The following is a 19,308-nucleotide window of genomic DNA, read 5'->3' on the forward strand; positions in this document are numbered from 1 at the left end:
CTCAGTGCAGTAACCAGCTCCAGAGACAGGAGCTCAGCCTCAGTCCCAGGCCTCCAGAGAGTGCCTCACCCTTGCCGAAGGTTTTATTCTAGAGCTCTGAGCTCATCTGTTACCTTTGCCTTTCTGGGGAGTCGATATGCTGCAGTTAGCACATGGGACTTGTCCCCATCAGTTCTTTGCATGAGGTCTTGGTGTTCCCCCAAAACGCGGAGCTCGGGAAGGAGAGGAGAGCCCCCTGCCCAGTCCTCTGGCACAACCTATCGTGGATGGGAGGGTGCTGCCCCCTGGTGGTGCTAGGATGTCCTGGCTCCGGACCTCGCCCTGGGCTCTAGGCTGTGATGTGGGCAGATGGACATGCGGCTGATTCTAAGCTTCTTTTTGATTCCAGAACCTCAAGTACTTCTCTCAGCCTAACTCTGCCACTGGGACTCTGCCTACTCCCTCTCTTCTTTATTCTTCCAAGACCTTGATACCTGACAGACTTAAGCAAGACCACAAATCAGCCACTATTGGAAATTCCTAGTTCCCCAAGCTTCTTTCTCCCATTTTCACCTTTTCTCTGTTGTCCTCTCCTGGGTGCCCTGGTTTCTTCAGGCTGTCAGGGAAGAGCACCTATCTGAGAGCCAGTTCACAGAAGGTGTCAGCCACAGCGGGTTTCCCTCATCAGGAGTGAGGGTGTGGCGAAAGAACAGAAAGAAAGGGTCATGGGAGATTCCAGACGGGCACCAATGGGGGCTCTCAAGCACCTGGACCCTTTCCAGGCCCGCCTGCCACAATAAGGTCCTCACCTTCTGAATGCTGAGGCTGACCCTGTCCGTGGGAAGCTGAGAGCCTGGAATCAGCCATTCGCCCTTCCCCTTGCCCCACTCGGGTTTTGTATGGGCTCAGCCTCTTTAGGATGCCTGTGGCCATCCAATCTCCTCTCCATCTTCCCTCTTTGCCACCCCTTTGTTTTGAGGGGCTCCAGGCCAAGGCAAGGCTATCCACTTTCCCTTTTTGGCATTCTGGCTCCTGCCAGGGACTGACCCTCCTCCTTCAGGTCCAGGCCAAGGAGCCAGCATCCTTTCCCAGCATGCCCCGTCCTCTCCCAGCCTGGAAAATTGAATTGCTTTATCAGATTCATTCGAGGGTGATAGGGCCTCCCTGCTCATGGGGGAACAAGAGAAAGGAGGGCAAGAGCAGGCTGGCAGCCTCCTGTCTGCGTCTCAGCTCATTTCACCCTGCCTCCCCCCACCCCAAGCAGCCTGCAGACGCTTGCCTCTGGGGAGAACCTAGCCCTAGTGATTCAGGTCTTGTGAAGGTCAGTAGAATGGCTCTGCTCAGGACTGAAAGCAGGGTTGGGTTGCTATGATAATCCCAGTGAAGTTGTGTCTCAGGTTCAAAGGCAGGCTTTGAGGGCCCAGCTCTTAAAGAGAAGAGAGCAGGAGCTCAGGCCTGGCCAGGGTTCAGGGCCTCATACACTACGGACCTGGAGTCATAGGGTTGGAGGGGACATCCCTCTCTTAGGGATGTCAGGCCTAAGCAGCAGCAGCGAACTCTGAGAGGCTGAACTAGGGCTGGGGTTGGATCAAGGACAGAGAATGATGTTGGGGGCCACTAGCTGACTGGACCCCAGAGGCCTCCTTGTTTAAGGCTGCTGGGCTGGGAACTCGGCCTGCATCCAGAGAGCACCCCCACAACACACACACACGCCCAGGATCTGGCTGGCAAGACTTCTTGACACTTAGCATTTCTCAGCCTGCATCCAGAGAGCATCCCCCCCAAGACACACACACACACACACACACACACACACACACACACACACACACACACACACACGGTAGCCCAGGGTCCAGCTGGCAAGACTCCTTGACACTTGGCATTTCTCCATCTAAAAAAATACAGATTCCTCCCACCTGGGCTAAGTTCCAGAAAAACTGGTTCATTCCATTAGGGTAGTTAATTAGTCCTGATGGGCTCAGTCCCCTCCAGCAATGTCCTGGGGAAAGGGGAAGCAGCTATCTGGAGAGGCAGGCCAAACTCAGGTTCCTCTTGGGTGCTCCTGAAGTCCAGGGATTCTTCCCTGCTTGAGTCAGCCCTGGGCAGAATGGAGGGACCCAGAACCCAGTCAGTTCAGAGCCCAGGACAGAGGGCAGATCCCCACTGAGTCTTTCTGCTCCGCAGCCAGCACTGTGCCTGGCATGGATCAATCTTCGTAAGGGTTTGTGGATGAATAACAGGCATAGTCTTCTGCCGTCTCAAAGGTTTCTTTCCACCTAAGATGATGTAAATAAAGAATACAATTAGCCAGGCGTGGTGTGCCTGTAGTCCCAGCTACTTGGGAGGCTGAGGCAGGAGAATCGCTTGAACCCAGGAGGTGGAGGTTGCAGTGAGCTGAGATGGCGCCACTGCACCCCAGCTTGGGCAACAGAATGAGACTTTGTCTCGAAAAAGAAAAATAGCAGAGTGCCTGGCACCAGTGAGTGTGTCAGTGGGGGAAACACCCAAGTCAGATTGTGACTGCCTCTTCAAGGCAGGGACTCTTGCCTGGTCCTTTGTATATTCCCAGTGCTTAGCACAATCCCAGGCACTCAGAATACCTGATTCATACTTGATGCATGGAATTAATGAGGCAGGGGGGTGGAGAGGAGTCCTCCCTGTCAGTTTCTTGCTGTGTGGCTGTGTGTACTAGATCGGGAGTCAAGAAACCCAGGCACTGGCCCCAGTCTTCCCCTTGTTTGGTTGTGGGAATTCTGGTTAAATGTCTTTTCCCCTTTGAGCCTCAGTTTCCCCCATTGTTATACAAGGAGGTTTGGCCAGATAATCACTAAGGTTCATGTTCCAGTCACTATTGTTGTGAAACAAATTACCCCCAGTGTGTAGTGGCATAAATCCAACAGCCATTTAATTTTGCTCATTATTTTATGGGTCAGGAAATTAGGAAGTGCTCAGTTGGACAGTTCTTGCTTTGGGTCTCTTACTCAGCTACAATCAGATATCAGCAGGCTGCAAACATCTGAAGCTCAGCTGGGCTGTAGGTTCAGTACGAATGTTCATGTGGCTGGCAGTTGACACTGGCTGTTGGCTAGACGCTCAGCTGAAGCTGTCACCCTAAGCATCTGCAAACATATCGCTTCCCTAGCATGGCAGTCTCAGGGTGGTTGGCCGTCTTACATGGCAGCTGGTTGCCTCTAGAACCAGTATCCCTAGAATACCAGGCGGAAGTGGCACAGCCTTTCCTAATCTAGCCTTGGAAGTCACATAGCATCACTTCTGCTATACCTTGTTGGTCAGAGGAGGCATTTGCTCACCCAGAATCAAGAGGAGGAGCATAGACTCCACTTTTGATGGGAGAAGTATTAAAAAGAATTTGGGGGCCTTTTTTTTGTGTGTGTGAGGATATCTCACTCTGTCTCCCAAGCTGGACTGCAGTGGCTCAATCTTGGCTCACTGCAACCTCCACCTCCCAGGTTCAAGCGATTCTCCTGCCTCAGCCTCCCAAGTAGCTGAGATTATAGGCGTCTGCCACCATGCCCAGCTAATTTTTGTATTTTTAATAGATACAGGGTTTCACCATGTTGGCCAGGCTGGTCTCAAACTTCTGACCTCAAGTGATCCACCCGCCTCAGCCTCCCAAAGTGCTGGGATTACAGGCATGAGCCACCGCGCCTGACCTTTTCTTTTTTTTAAACAAACAACAACAACAAGAAAACAAAAACAAAACCCCACCATAACCTCGTGGTCTGTGGAATACTTTAGCCTTGACCCAAGTCCTGTGGCTGGAGCTGTCTGGTGGTGACTGCTTAACAGGATAATGTACAGGGTCGGTGAGACCCCCACACCCTGCTACTCCCTTTCCTGGAGAGAGTACCTTTTCTCCCCTCCTTCCTTGACTTCTACAGATTTTACGTTGAAAATGTCCTTTGCAAATAACTTTAGGATACGGGTCATTGCATAGGTGATGGGGCCCCCAGAATGAAGCAGGCCCCATGGCCTTGCCCAGTATTGCAAGCAGGAAGGAAGGAAATATTTAATGAGCACCTATTGTATCCCCATATGGAAAGAAGTCTATATTGTATTCCAGTAGATATTACTGATGAAGTTCATTTTTTCCCTGATACCATCTCTAAGGAAGATATTTTATTGTCATCCTTCTTTTACAGATCAGAAAATGAAGCTTCCGGGGTTTAAGTGACTTCCCCAAGGTGGTATGATGGGTGACAGACCCATGATTCAAACCACTCGTGCCACCTGCCCTGGGACACACCGGAGGCAGAAGCAGCAGCTTCACATGCCCTCCCACCTGCCCTTCTCATCCTCCTCCGTGCTTGCTCCCTCCACCCAAGGCCCGAACTTACCCACTCACCTCCCCACCAGAAATGACTTGTTGTGCGTCCCAGTTCAGTGGCTCCAAGCTGATATCCCCCCAGGAGAAAGCTTCCACCCAGGTGCTGGTGACTGATGACAAAGGTCCCTAACACTCAAGAATCAGCCCATTACATGGGCAGCCACAGATTCTCCCTGCTCCCCATCAACAAGTGGGGGCTTCTGTGTGCCCTCCCCTTTATTCCGGCAGATGCTGTGACCCACAGAAGGTGGTGGAGGTACTGTGCCATTTTCCAGACCCAGGCCTTAAAAACCTGGCAGCTTCCACCTCCTGTTTCTTGAAATGGTGTCTCTGGGGACCCTGAGCCCCTCAGTCAGAAGTCTGGCTGAGTAGCCATGCTGGAGAGGTAGTCATAGGTGCTTACTCTGGCCGGGAGGCCCAGCCGAACCCAGTCTTCCAGCCATTCTCACTGGGGTGCCAGGCATTTGAGTGAATGTGAGGGCAGCTGCCTTGGGCCCTCCAGACTAGTTCGCTGCTAGTTGAATATCACTGAATGACCTAGTTGCCACCAGAAGAGTTGCTCAGACAAGTCCTGTTGAATTCCTTACTCACTAAACTGTGAGATAGAATGGTTTTAAGCCACTCAGATTTGTGGTAACTTGGAACACAGCAATAGATAACTGGACCAACATATGTTATCTCGTTGAATCTATTTATTATCTCTATTTTACAGACTAGGACATTTAAGCTCAGATGAATTAAGTGACTTGCTCAAGGCCTCACAGGAAGCAGAAAGCTGGGTGGCATTTGAACTTGAATTTGACAAGTATGATTCTAGATCTCCTTCGCACCAAAGTCCTTGTTATGCTGCGCGTCTTGATGGGTCTGTGTGCCCCTCCTGGCAGGAGGCTCGCATCTCAACCAAAAACATTACCTTCAACCAAAAGACTGAATACAAGGAGTGACTTTCCCAGCACCAAGCCATTTCCCTGTTTGAAAGATACATAGGGAGATGTGGAGTCGTCGGGCGGAGCTCCTCCCTCTGCCAAACTCAGGACAGCAGAGCCGATTTTCACATCTTTATTCATCTATAGCTGGCATGCAGCCTGTCCAGAGTGGGTACATAATAAATGTTTGTTCAACAAATAAACTAACCCACAAAGGAATAAATGAGAGAGGAGAGAAAGGCAAGCAGGCTACGTTCTGGTGAGAAAGGTTTTCCTGCCATCTGGTGGCTATTCCTGGAACAACACTTTCTATGGCAAGAGAAGAAAATGGCAGGCTCCTTCAGGGTCCTTGGCTGTGTGTGTCTGAGTGCAAGCATCATCGTTCCAGCCTGGAGCTGAGTGAGTTGGGGTGAGGCCTCCTCCAGGAGCCAGACTTCTTGCCTCTTTCAATGTCGGTGCTGCTGGAGGGTGAGGCAGGAAGAAGAGCTTCCCCAGCCACCAGCACATTCTGTTCTTCAGGGTGCTGAGTATTCAGTGGGTGTTTAATAAATGAATACTTGGTACTGGGATGTTAGAACAGAGGTGATGTCAGATCCCCTAGTTCATCTTTACCTTCTACTGAAGTGTGCAAAAGAGATAGCTATCTTGAAGAGAGGGGCAGAACTTAGAATATGCCTGTTCCGGGGGGCCCACCCCGCCACCCCAGCACCTGAGAGTCCCCTGTCTCCTCATCCTCACACTCAGACCTCTGGGCACTGGCACCTTCCCACCCCTGTCCTTCGCTGAGGTGGGCCTCCACACACCCGACCCTTGCCAGGCTGACAAGTGTAGCTTTTCCTGGCAGGCAGGCAGGACAGGAGTTTCCCCTGCAGGGTCCCATAAGAGACCACCAAATACCGTCCTCATTTCAGATGCAGCTTCACCTGGAAAAATCTAGACAGCAAAGGATCTCCCTCAGGAAACTGTTGCAAAGATGACAGAAAGTTAGATCTGAGGAATCGCTGGACCCCAATAGGGCCCGCTACAAGTGTGCATTGCTACTATGTAGGTCAATTCCTAGGAAAATACAGATATGACCCTGCCTACACTCCCCACGCTGCTCCTCAGCCAGCCAGCACCCACAACCTCCTCAGCAGCCTGTCCACCCATCCCAGTCCAGGCTTTTCCCCCAAAGCTTCCCGCAGGATCCTTGGCCACCCATCCCTCTCCCTGATTGCAAGAGCAGGGGAGAAAGGCAAGAAGGGTTTGGTAAGAACAGACACTTTATTGTACACCATGGCGGGGGAGAGAGGAAGAGGGGTCTAGGGTGACAATGCCTCCTCCCCTCCCCTGGGCTGAGTGGTTTGGACCCAGGGCTCTGATCAGCCATGGGACACATGGTCTTGAATTGTTCTGAACTTACGCCAGAACCCAAAGTGACGCCCGGTGTGTGTGCTTGGGTCTGTACAGAGCAGAGCTTTCAATAAGAAGGGGCCCTGGTCCCCCTCCCCAGCCACAGTCATCAGACCCCAGTGAAACAGCAGACCTCACATCTCAGGGCCTATTTGAAGGACCCAGGGATGCTCAGGGAGCCAGGTGCATTCTGACTGATTCAGTTGGCTCTCTTCACAGTGGGGAGTACTCTGGGGGAGTGGGGTGAGGAGTGAGGGGAGGAAGGGCAGAAAAGCAGTCCCCTGCCTGATAATACTGCAGTGCCTGGGGCCATGGCTCCTGGGCCCCAGCCTCATGACCCACACAGGCTAACTCGGACTGGGGGTTCTCCTGGCACTGGGAAAGCAGCAGGCCCTGCAGATGTAGTGCTGGAGGGCAGAAGCCAACCTCACTGGCATTAACTGATGTACCCTCCCTGTTCAGCCCCCATCTGGGCCTCGGGCTTCAAGTTGCCTCAGTGCAGAGGGCGGAAGGCTCCCTGAGCAAGAAGCTGGTGATGGGGCTGGAGGGAAGGCACGGGTAGGGGATCAGGGGACTGTTGACTCTTTCAGGCACATCCCTGCCCTGGAGTTCCCTCTGCCTTCTGGCGGGCACTGTGTGGACAGCACCAAAGCCAGTGGGGGTGGGGACCCTGTGCAGGGACTTGGGGACGCGGTCCTCTCCTGCTGCCTCCTGTTCCTCCAGGATTCTGGGGCTGGGTCTTAGCTCATCAGATGACTACACCTGCCCTTGACTCCAAAGGCGTCAGAAGCACAGTGGGGAGGGGGCAGGCGGCCCCTTCCAAACACGGTCAGGACTGTGTCAAGGCAAATGCAGTAGTTCAATGAGATCCCTCTTGGGGCCTTGCCATCCTAAAAATCCCAATACTCTTCCTCTGCAGAAGAGGTTTGATTCTACTGGGAACAGCAAGAAGCTGACTGGTAAATACATTTGAGGAGTTTTTTTTCCCCTAACGCCCTCCTTCCTTGTTTCTGGCAAACCCAGTGGTGTGAAGGCAGTGAGTCACCAGCAAGAAAGACATGCCTTTCCCCATAGCAGGGGGCTCCCAAGGCACCTTGCCGGCCCTGAGGCTGCCTGCTGATAGAGCCGAGAGGAGAAAGAGGAGGCAGGGGGAGGGACCGCGGTCTTCAGGAAGATGGTGAACACTGGGAGTCACAGATCAGCACACTACACACACCCACACCCATGTATGTGCACACCACACACACACACACATACACACACACCCCAAGCTCTGGGCCCTACGTCTAACACACGGCAAAGACACAGCAGAAGGCTACATCGAGCACTAGCGAGCCCACACTTAGCAAGCACACAGCCCCAGCTCAGCCCCTCCCGCTGGGGCCTGGCCCAGCCACACGCTACAAAATTAAAAATATATCAAATATACAATGAAAATAGATCTGTACAGCACTGAGGATGAAAATAGTCCACCAGCCACAGTATAATATTGGGTTTGTCATTTAACAGCATTTACACCCACATGTACAGAGTGAATATACAATAGAAACAGAATATATAGAAGAGTATATATAGTAGAGTGTCTCTCCTGGGGCTTTGCTTTCCTGTTGCTAATTCTGCTTGGGATTCTGCAAGGCGCCAGGTAGGAGATGTTGTCAGGTGAGGGGGCCTATGGCGGGATGTTGTGCCCCAAAAGCTCATCTCTTTGGGGAGATGTGGGTCTCTCTCCCCTCAAACACTCAGGAAGAACAGGTAGGGGAGAAGGGGCTAGAAAGGGGAAGGTGTGGAAGAGGGATGAGTGAGGGAGATGGTAGGTTGGGGGATAGACCGCTCCCAGCCTTGGGGAGAGAGTAAGGAACTTGGGGGTAAAGAAGGGGACCCTGATTCTGGTCTGTCCCTCCAGGTCCTAAGAGCAATCTGAGCCACAAGAGTGACTCGGGACCCTTTGTGAAGGTGTCCAGGTTGAGCACTGTGGCCTGTTTCTGCCCTTCCCACCAGAGCTCTCAAAGATGGAGCCAGTATTCCCTTATTTCTCCCTCCCTTCCTTCCTTCCTCCCCCCACCCAACATCCATCCATCATCCATCCATCCATCCATTCATCATCCATCCATCCATCATCCATCCATCCATCATCCATCCATCCATCCATCCATCCCTCATTCATCCATCCATCATCCATCATCCATCCATCCATCATCCATCCATCCCTCATTCATCCATCCATCATCCATCATCCATCCATCCATCCATCCATCCATCATCCATCCATCCATCCATCATCCATCCATCCCTCATTCATCCATCCATCATCCATCATCCATCCATCCATCCATCATCCATCCATCCATCATCCATCCATCCTTCATTCATCCAGCCATCATCCATCCATCATTCATCCATCCTTCATTCATCCATCCATCATCCATCATTCATCTATCCATCCATCCATCATCCATCCATCCATCATCCATCCATCCATCTATCCATCCATCATCCATCCATTCCTCATTCATCCATCCATCATCCATCATCCATCCATCCATCCATCCATCATCCATCCATCATCCATCCATCCTTCATTCATCCATCCATCATCCATCCATCCATCCATCTCTCTGCAGACATTTACTCTTGGGTCAGGTTCCTCCCTGGCTGCACTCTGAGAATGGGCTCTCTTCCAGAGGAAGCCCTGAAGATAATGGCGGGTAGGGTCACTGTTGTCAGCTGCAGCCTCCTTCATGGGCTGGCCTCCATCCTGAAGACCAGCCCTTGCCTTTGGCAGCCCTACTGTCCACAGCACTGCCTGTGGTGCTGGCCACTATGGGCCAGGAAGGCTTGGGAAAGGTTTCTAAGGTGTCTGCACATGATGTGCACATGGGGTGGCTGTGCTTTTGCAATAAGGAGAGTGAGTGGTGGTTCAAAGGGGCAGTGAAATTATCTGTCTTTCCCCAGGAGTGAGGCTTCCTGGTGACAAGCCCCTGAACTCCGGGGACCCCTGTTCCAGGGAAAAAGCTGCCACTAGACAGAACATTGGGCCCCAGGTGAGGAGGGCAGGGAGTGTGCTTCACAATGGTGCTCCTAACCATCTAATTTGTGCTGAGAACCAACAATTTGTGCTCTGGAAACCTCTCCTTGCACTGTTTCCTTCTCTCTCCAGGAAAGAGGCAGAGGGGGAGGGGTGCTGGGGACAGGGAGATGGCTAAGCCCTAATTGAGGTGGGCAAGGTTCTGGTCCCAGTCACTGCACTCCCAGGCAAGATGCAAGAGCTCACACCACCCAACCCAGGCAGGGCCAAGGATATGGGAAGATTCCACCCAGGGACCAGGGCAGAGGAGGTTCCTCACCTGCTACCAAGGCTCAAGTTCAAGCCGAGGACAGCACCCACCTTAGACAACAGAACTTGGGGCTTCTGTGTATGTCCTCCCCAGTCTGAGCCCTGAGCCCTGGCACACCTGCTTCCACCTCCGCCTTCGAGCAGGTAGCCTTTTGGGCTGGGAACATCCCCGTCTGGGCTGGGCAGGATGGTGTCCTGCTCTCATGGTGGAGTGAGCCAAAGTCCACTCTCCTTCCCCAGCCCCAAGGCCCTCACCACCACCATCTGGCAGCTCAGTGGACCCCAGAGCCCTAAGAACTGCAGGTGGCAAGTTACAGAGAGAGAGGGAGGTGAGGGACTTCTGCAGTGGCCACCTGCAGTCTCCCATGGACTGGGAAGCAGGACTGATGGGTTGTTTCAATTACACGGCTGCAATCTGGCAGAGGCTTTTGGAGGACTAGATGAGTGGGGTCCTGAATTGGGAAACCGAGCTGCTCCCAGCTTCCTGCTCAGGGCTAGGGAGTAGAGTCTACTGGGACTGAAGAGGAGAGTGAGGCAGGGCAGACCCTCTCTTCTTGGGCAAAGGGCCTGGCCTGGGCCTGGTGGCCACCTGGTGGAAGAGGCCAGGCCTGGACAAGTGGGCAGGTTGAGCATTGGGGGAGAGGTGGGCAGGGCTGGGGCAGTGGTCACAGCTCCGACTCAGGGGTGCTGGCCAGGAGGTAGCCGCTCCCATAGCGTCCATTGGGGTTACCGCTGGTCTCCAGGGGCGATGTGCTGCCAGGCCCCAGATAGGAACGGTGAGTGGGCATGGGGGAAGGTGCCTCGCTGGGCACCTTGCTGAGGATGAAGCGGGTCTCATCATTCTCCTCCAGGTTGGAGATGTCCTTCATCATGCGGCCCTTCTTGTAGGACACGGAGAGGGTGTTGGAGCCATCAGAGAGCAGGTGGAAGTGCCGCAGGACGAACACCACAGGGATGGGCAGTGCCGCCACGACGATGAGGGTGATCAGGAGCGCCATGGCCCAGTTGGGGAAATACAGGTAGCGCTCGGCAGCCTGCGGATGGGCCGCCTTGAGGGCTGCTGCCGGCACTGCGACAGCCCTCTCCTCCCAGGCCCTCCAAGACCCCTCTCCTGCCCTCACCGATGGCCTTCCCCTCCTCTCCCCTCCCACCATCCTGGCCAGGCACAGGCAGGGATGGAGGTCAACAGGAGTTTACCTGGTCACCTTAGTGAAAGGGTCTAGGGTGGTTTCTACATCTATAAAATGGACTAATTTCACTCCACAGGCATGGAGAGAGACTATGGGTTAGAAAGACTGGATAAGTGCATTAATCTTTCTGAGCCTCGGTGTCCCCATTTGTGCTACAGGGATGATGCCACCCCTGTCTTTGGGTTGTTATAAGATTGCGGTTTAGATGTGAAGGCCCTGGCAGGGCCTGACACACAGCGGTTGCCCTAGAAAGGGGTATCCCTATCAGTGGTTGCATTAAAGGCCTGGGAAGATGCAAGTGTCCCGGGGGTTTGGAACCCCACCCCTCACCTCCTCCTTGATCCAGGCGCTGTAGCCCGGGGGCGTGACCCCCAGCTGGATGACGCTGGCCGTGGTGAGCACAGCCATGCAGAGTGGAGACACGAACTTCCACATGTAGAAATAGAAGCGGTAGGGGCGGAAGCCCAGCATCTCCGTCAGCTCCTGCATGAACCTGCCGGGCATCGCAGAGGGTCCAGCAGTTGGCATCCCTCAGTCACACCTCCCTCTTCCCCCATCACCATCTCCTCCAGAAAGTCTTCCCAGTCCCTCCCTCCTGGGCTCTTCTATTCTTCACATTCAGTGCTCATTTGTGTGGTCCGGCTGGCCTCTGGGAAGGCTCTACTGTCCTCCTCTAAGCCTCTCATTCTGTCACATCACGCCCCATCCAGGGATATGATACAGCCCACCAGACACAGCCTGGGCAGGTGCACGTCTGTTTTTTTGTATCGACAGCTTGTGTGTTCAGGGAGTGCCTAGCCCCTTCACCCTGGCCTGGCTCAAGACTTCCCCTGCTGGCAAAGCGGTAGAACTGCACTTCTCTAGTGTCCAAAGGGAGAGAGCTGCCCTGATTCAGGGGTTTCTAACCAAGGAGTGAGCAGAATCCAGGGAGGCAGCCAGGTTTGTGCTTGAATGACATACAAAAGAATCCTCTCTACCTCAATAACACCTATCTGAAATCTTGCATTACTTTCTATTATATTATGAATGCAAGCAACTACAGTAGTATTAACAATACCTGTGACTGTCACCAATAGATTAAATTACAGATAGTCTCATATTACATCACGTTATTGAAGATATATATTGATCATCATTGATTTTCATCACTACTTCAGAGTTACCATTGTTATTAGCTCTATAGCTGATCTTACAACAATGCATTAAAGTGCTCATACATTAATTACTATATCACAGATTTTAAACAGTATTTCGCTATTTTTCGATATAATTAGTTTCTTATATAATCCTACACATTTTATCTTATGCATTTAAAATAACATCCTGAGGAGGAGGACAGGGGCATCACCAGACTGCTGAAGGAGTCTGGGACACAAAAACTAGCCCGAGTACCTTCTGGTAGTGTCTGCAGCCCTGGCCCACCATGGGAGGAAGCAGAGGTGTATCCTTTTCCCCCACTCCCTGGCCCCTCCCATGCTCTCCTAGGAAGCAGATGGCCCCTGTGAAAGAGCCCCACTGCCAAACCAGGTCCAGGCATCAGGGAGGCTCAGACCGAGTGGGTTAGTGGAGGTGGGTCTTGCCAAGGACAATGTGGCCACAGCCAACGCTGACTGAGTCAGAGAGACCTAGTTCTAGAATTCCTGGGAACACCTATGTGCCCTAACATGAGGGATGAGGCCAAGAGCTGACTGCAAGTGTACGACTGCCCTAGGCTTAGGCTGTGAGACCCAATCCTTTCTTATGGCTGAATCCTCTTACCCTCTTTCGGCACCACCCCACACTAGAGGCCGAAACCACACCTCATCTCATACCCTTATCTAGGTCCTTAACATTGTGAACCAGGCTGCTGAAATCTGCATTCTCTGAGGGCCAGGGCCTCTTGTAGACCCACTAAGCCCTTCACAAACATAACAGAATTCTGAAGAGTTGGTACCCAGGAAAGGTACTATGGTAATTTAAGAATGATGCCAGGGCCTGTACCCAGGACACCCTGGACACCAGAGCCTGGCTCTGTCTCTCCCTGGACAAGTGGCCTTAGGCAGTCATGTTCTTACACAATGCCTCAGTTTCCCTAAATATCTGTAAGGGCACTTTCAGCTCTGCCATTGTGACTCTATGATCTGCCTCTCCAGGAAGTCATGATAGGACAGACCACCCCTCCCGTCCCACCTTTCCCCCACGTCCCCCTTACTTCTTGGTTCCATAAATCCAGGCCACAGCGATGTTCTCAAGGATGACAATGACAGTGAGTGGCAGGGTGGCGGAGTAGTCATCGAACATGGTGACAAAGTAGTTTCCGGAGCGCTGGACGAACAACAGCCCCACGAAGAATGCAAAGACACAGCAGCCCACTACAGAGAGCCGGGAGGCCGGTGTGGGGGCAAAGGTGCAGGGTGGGTGGGGCCCCGGGGGGGTCTCGGGGGCACCCAGGCCCCTCCCATCACATCCCTCCCCCAAGCAGGCCAGCAGCCCCCCTGCCAGCAGGCCCGGTCCGGCACCAGGGATCCAGATGCTGATGTTGTGAGCCCCGCTCTACTAGTCGGGGAGCAGCTGAGGAAGGCGTGGTGTCTAAGTTTCATCCCATGTCTCTACCCTAGCACAGTGCCTGTGGTATGTGCTCTACTTAATTGCTGCATTTAACTTCAATGATTCATCTGGTTGTTGTCTTTTTCTCCACCCTAGTTTCCCCATTGGAAAACAGAAAGACATCCCCTCTGGGGATGCAGCTGAGAGGTATTCCTGTATGGAGCCCAGACCAACTCAGCAGACACCGAAGGGAACTGTGGACACAACCTGGGACCAGGAGTGACAAAGATGGAACAGGGTGCAAGGCCAGTGAGCGCCCCTGCCCAAGACGACTCAGCGGGCCCTTGGGGAGAGGGGCAGGTGCACCAACAAAGGGACCTAGGCCGCCCGGCTCCTGTTTGGTCCAGATTTCCAAGTAGCTTTCTATTCCCCGCTTTTGAGTCACTGAGTGGCACAGCCAGGCTCCAGCTGTGTCCCGGTGGCAGGTGGAGCTTTCTGGGTGTGGGGTCTGGAAGGACCCAGTCAGAAGCCAGAACGGGACTGTTGTTCACAAGGGCGGCCTGCAGGGCTGGGCGTCGGGGGCAGGGAGGAGTTACCTGTGAACATCTCCTTGGGCACCTTGAAGGTGTCGATGATGGGCGTCGTGATGCCCGCCATGGTCCCGATCATGCTGCCCAGGCCCAGGTTGATGAGCATCAGGAAGAACATGACAGACCAGAACGGGGAGGCGGGGAAGTGCGTCATGGCCTCAGTGAAGGCGATGAAGGCCAGGCCTGTGCCCTGCACGGACTGAGGGAGGGGTGGAGAGCAGGACCCATGAGGCCACCCCTCCTCAGGGAGCCCACCGTTTTCTCCCCTCCGCCCTTCGAGCTTTTGGAATTATGATTCCCTCTTTCACAGGGGTTCCCACCCCCACCTAAATCCTGTTGATTTTGGCCAGTGGGTCTCGAACTTTAGCAGGCATCAGAATCTCCTAGGGGTAGCTCAAAAACACCAACTTGGGAGTTCACCTGTGGGACCTGAATCTACAGGTTGTACTGGGAGCCCAGGTGATTCAGACGAAGATGCTCATGTTTAGAAATACACCCAGCTCAGGACCCTCCTCCTCTACGATGTCTTCCCTGATTGCTCCAGCCACACTGTGGCGCTCCCAGCTCAGAACTTCTGAACTGCAGATCTTGATGCCGTGGTCCCAACCTCAGCTCTCAATGGAAGCACACTAGAGCCTTTAAAAACACCGACACCTGGGTCTCACCCCAGGGACAATGCCTGGATTGGGTCTGGGGTGAAGCTGGGTGTCGGAGTTTTTTTAAACCCAGGAACTCTAATGGGTAGCCAAGGTAAAGAATCACTGCTTTAATGGTTGGGCTCCTGCTTGTGGGTCAAGTGACCACACACTGCCCCCTGTCACTTATACATTGCCCTGCAATGTTCAGTCATTGTCAGGGTGTATTTTTTCCCTAAGTGAGTGTATAATTCTTGTCATTTGAATGCTATCGGAGTTGTATTGTATGAAAATGCTGCTATAAACCTAGTTTTATTCAGAGAACCAGGCCATGCCCATGATAACTGGGCAGGGTTTCAGCGTATGTAGAAAGGGGAGGTCCTTTATGCGCTAGGGCAGGGGTCCTGAGATTAGGCTTTTTTCCTCTTGATCACCTGGGAAGGGGCTGGGGTGCAGGATGCAGCTCCCTCAGCGTTAGGACGGTGCCAGTCCGATGGAACTAACTTTTATTTTTATTTGTATTTATTTATTTATTTATTTTTGAGATGGAGTTTCACCCTTGTTGCCCAGGCTGGCGTGCAATGGCGTGATCTCAGCTCACTGCAGCCTCTGCCTGCCAGTTCAAGTGATTCTCCTGCCTCAGCCTCCCAAGTAGCTGGGCCTACAGGCACGGGCAACCACATCCAGCTAATTTTGTATTTTTAGTAGAGATGGGGTTTCTCCATGTTGGTCAGGCTTGTCTTGAACGCCTAACCTAAGGTGATCTGCCTGCCTCGGCCTCCCAAAGTGCTGGGATTACAGGCATGAGCTACTGTGCCTGGCCTGGAGCTGACCTTTAACATGGAGCTCAGACTTTTAATATGGAGCCCAGGGAAAGCACCCCTCCCACCAGTCCCATGAAGGACAGGGTTGGCCCAGGCTGACAGGAGCTGGCTCCACCCCATGTGAGCCTTGGTTCCAGCCTGGTTCCCAAGATGCTGTAGGTGTATCTCTTTCCTGTTACCCCTTCTAACAGAACAGTCATTTTGAATGTGTCTAGCTATGCAAGTATAAATAGAAGCAAGGTGTCCTAACTTGGGCCTGAGCATTAAGAAGGAGTCAGCATCCGCCAGCCCCACCCTAAAGTCTAAGTGTCATCGTGGCAGGGAGACTGAAGTGGGGACAGCTGGGAGAGGGGCAGAAGCATCAGGGGTGGTTCTGAGCATTGGCTCTGGACCCAACTACCTGGATTTGAACCTGCCTCGCTCACTTACTAGTTGTGAGACCTCGATCAAGACACCCACCTCCTAGGCTACTCATCTGTAAGGTAGAAAACAATATGAATACTCAACTCACAGAGCTGTCATGAGCGTCAAAGGAGACAGATAGCAATGGGCAGACACTAACTTCAACACTTCTTTGATGCATACCATGTCAAGGCACCGTTCTGGGTGCATTACCTATGGCAGTGACTGGTGCATGAGAAGCCCACTCAGTAAATGGAAACACCATCCCATACACTTACTGTGATTTCGGAGAGGTGTGTGTCTGTCTTACTCCTTGTCTAGGCTCAAGTCTATCTCTGAGCAGGGACTTTGGCCAATACCTTTCTTCCCTTTCTCTCCCTCTGGACACATAGCAGGTCCTTGCTTACTAAATAAACTAATCACCGCCTGTCAGCATCCTAAGGCCTGAGTGCAAGCTCCAGCCGGCCCCAGCTGCTCTCTGGTTTCCTGCCTGTCCTGGGAAGGGCAGCCTATCCCCACACCTTGTCCAGCTCGTCCTCCAGAAGGCAGGGGTCAAGGCCCAGGGCTGAGAACTGGTCCTCCTTCACGGTCATGATGACATTATACATCTCCATGTAGTCCTTCGTGGTCAGGTGGGAGAAGTTGACGTGGGGTGGGATTAGGTCCCGGCTCAGGACGTTGGTGTTGAGGTACCCTAGGATTTTCTCAGCATTTCTGCAGCACAAAACAGAGAGGGCCAGGTAAGAAGGCAGGGGTGGGCAATGGGTGAGATCCTGGAGGCTCCTCCCAGGCTCCAAGTGAGACCCTTATGGGCCACCGACAGAGACATCTCTGAGCTTGTCCTTGTGGCCTGGAGCTGGGGACAGAGTGCTCCTCTGATCTCCATTCCTCAGCCCGAGTGGAGAGGACCTCTCCCCATGTACAGCCCCCTGCCCACTCCTGGGTAAGGTAGACGGGGAGAAGGAGGGACAGGAGAGATGCCACCTACTCGACCACACACTTCTCATTCATGATGTTGGCCTTGAAGCCCAGCACAGCAAACACCACGAGCGTGGCCAGCACCGACGTGAAGAAGTTGATGAAGGACACCAGGGCGGCATCGAAGTGGCAGTTGTTGTCCTGCTTGTTGTAGCTGGAGAAGGCGATGACACCACCAAAGCCCAGGCCCAGGGCAAAGAAGACCTGGGTGGCTGCCTCCCGCCACACCTGGGGGTCCAGCATCTTGTCCAGCTATGGTGGAGGGCCAAGGCAGGAGGAAGAAAAGAGACACAGAGAAGATGGTTTTATTCACAGGCATACCCCCTTTCGCGGCCTCAGGGGAGTTCAGAGGCAGCAGGCCATGGTGGTAAGAAGCTGTGTGACCTTGGGCAACTTCCCTAACTCTTCTGAGCCTCAGTTTCCCCAATACGCAGTAACAAGAGCATCAACTTCAGAGGATGATGGTGAGGCCTCGGTAAGATAACATAGCTGAGTGCTCACATAGTGATTTTAACTGCTGCCACTGCTACCATGCAGCCATCATGCTAAGGAACATCATCAAGGCCGTCGCATACACTCAGGTAGTGCACAGCTCTAGAGAGTGCCATAGGCTACAGTGTGACAGGTGCCTCCTAGAGTCCTGCAGGGAACAGCCTGCACAGCAGCACAAGAAAACTGAGAATACCAGAACCTCCCTGACGCCTCCTCCGTCTCAAACTCCTCTACTTCATGGAAGAAAAAACCCCAAACCACTTAGTTCTCTCCCACACCGACCCCCGCCCACCATTACCCAACCTGAAGCACAGAACCCAGATGCTTCCTGGAGAAAGAGCCCCCACCTAAGGCTCCATCTGCCCTCAGACCTGACAGGAGCCTGAACTGCGACAGCATCTGGATGGCATGGGGCAATTTCCAAAGCCCCTTTCAAACTCATTTCTCTTTTACTGTTTGTTCCTTGGGACAGGGACCAAGTCTTGGACCCAGCACAGAGCTTTAGAGTCTCAGACAGATCCAGATCCAAATCCTGACTCCCGTCTTTAAATGGTTATGAAGCCTTAGGGAGGTGGCAGTGACTGTGTTATGAGCCTTAGTTTACTCCTCTGAAAAGGAATAGTAATAGCGTCTCGGTCTTAGAGTGAATGTGAGGGTCAAACGTATAGCAACAAGTAATGTCTGTGCATGGTGGCGCTTAATCCTGACAAAATGACGCTGGCCTAGGCAGGACAGGGTATTTTGTGCTTTGAGCAAGGCAGGGAGCAGGGCTTACTATTCACATTTTTAAAGGGTAAACTGAGAACCCAAAGATGAAATTACTTGCTCAAGGTAATAGAGCTGGTTAGTCAGGGCAAAGTGATCACTAAAATATAGATATTCTGGGTCAGGCCTCTATCCCCAACCCCAGCACCAGCTTCTGACTCAGTTTGCCTATCACCTACACTCTTTTTTCTTTTCTTTTTCTTTCTTTCTTTTTTTTTTTTGAGATGGAGTCTCACTCTGTCGCCTAGGCTGGAGTGCAGTGGCGTGATCTCCACTGTAACCTCCGCCTCCCAGTTTCAAGCAATTCTCTGCCTCAGCCTTCTGAGTAGCTGCGATTACAGGAACCCACCACCACGCCCAGCTAATTTTTGTATTTTTGGCAGAGATGGGATTTCATCATCTTGGCCAGGCTTGTCTTGTACCCCTGACCTCGTGATCCAGCTGCCTCGGCCTCCCAAAGTGCTGGGATTACAGGCGTGAGCCACCTCACCCAGCTGCCTATCACCTATACTCTTTAAAGCGTTTTCCCCTGTGACCTTTGCTGCTGAGGTGAACCTAAGTGACCTCACTCCAGACAGACTGAGGGAGGCAAGGAGCCCGCTAGAGAGTTCACTTCCCTGTGGTGACAAGCCCTGTGTGGGTCTGGGCCTGGCTGCCCCTTCTGAGTACCTGTGGGTAAGTCCTCATCCGAACAGTGAGGTGCTGGACTTTAGGGTCTGTCTGGACTTTAGCTGTCTTTAATATCACAGCCCTAAATAACAACCAGGACACAGGGTGCACCTGCCGCCATCTCAGCAGCTTCCTAGGCACATCTGAACATCTGGCGACCCTCCACCAGCTGAGAAGATATTGGCATGCTCAGAGGGCTTGCGGGGCAGTGAGGCTGAGGGTGGCACCCCCATGCTGAGGGGAAAGAGGTGGGGG

The 19,308-nt window shown here is 52.9% G+C and overlaps 1 protein-coding gene and 1 pseudogene across 2 annotated transcripts in view; both read right to left on the bottom strand.

Moving 5' to 3' along the window:
* Positions 1–6,500: 6,500 nt before the first annotated feature.
* Positions 6,501–8,808, bottom strand: LOC110568502 (uncharacterized; annotated as a pseudogene).
* The window catches only part of SLC6A17 (solute carrier family 6 member 17), a 52,833-nt gene continuing 40,025 nt past the window's right edge, over positions 6,501–19,308 (bottom strand). For both annotated transcript variants that reach the window (XM_012468094.3, XM_012468095.2), the window contains exons 7-12: positions 17,138–17,379; positions 16,671–16,863; positions 14,295–14,487; positions 13,364–13,523; positions 11,503–11,665; positions 6,501–11,016 (exon numbers count right to left, since the gene is read on the bottom strand). In XM_012468094.3, the coding sequence (XP_012323517.2) occupies positions 10,648–11,016; positions 11,503–11,665; positions 13,364–13,523; positions 14,295–14,487; positions 16,671–16,863; positions 17,138–17,379 (1,320 nt within the window). In that variant the 3' untranslated portion in view covers positions 6,501–10,647. The remainder of the gene's footprint in view (positions 11,017–11,502; positions 11,666–13,363; positions 13,524–14,294; positions 14,488–16,670; positions 16,864–17,137; positions 17,380–19,308) is intronic.

Source organism: Aotus nancymaae, unplaced genomic scaffold, assembly GCF_030222135.1.
Source record: "Aotus nancymaae isolate 86718 unplaced genomic scaffold, 86718_ANA_hifiasm-v0.15.2.pri h1tg000007l, whole genome shotgun sequence".
In the NCBI taxonomy this organism is placed as follows: domain Eukaryota; kingdom Metazoa; phylum Chordata; class Mammalia; order Primates; family Aotidae; genus Aotus; species Aotus nancymaae.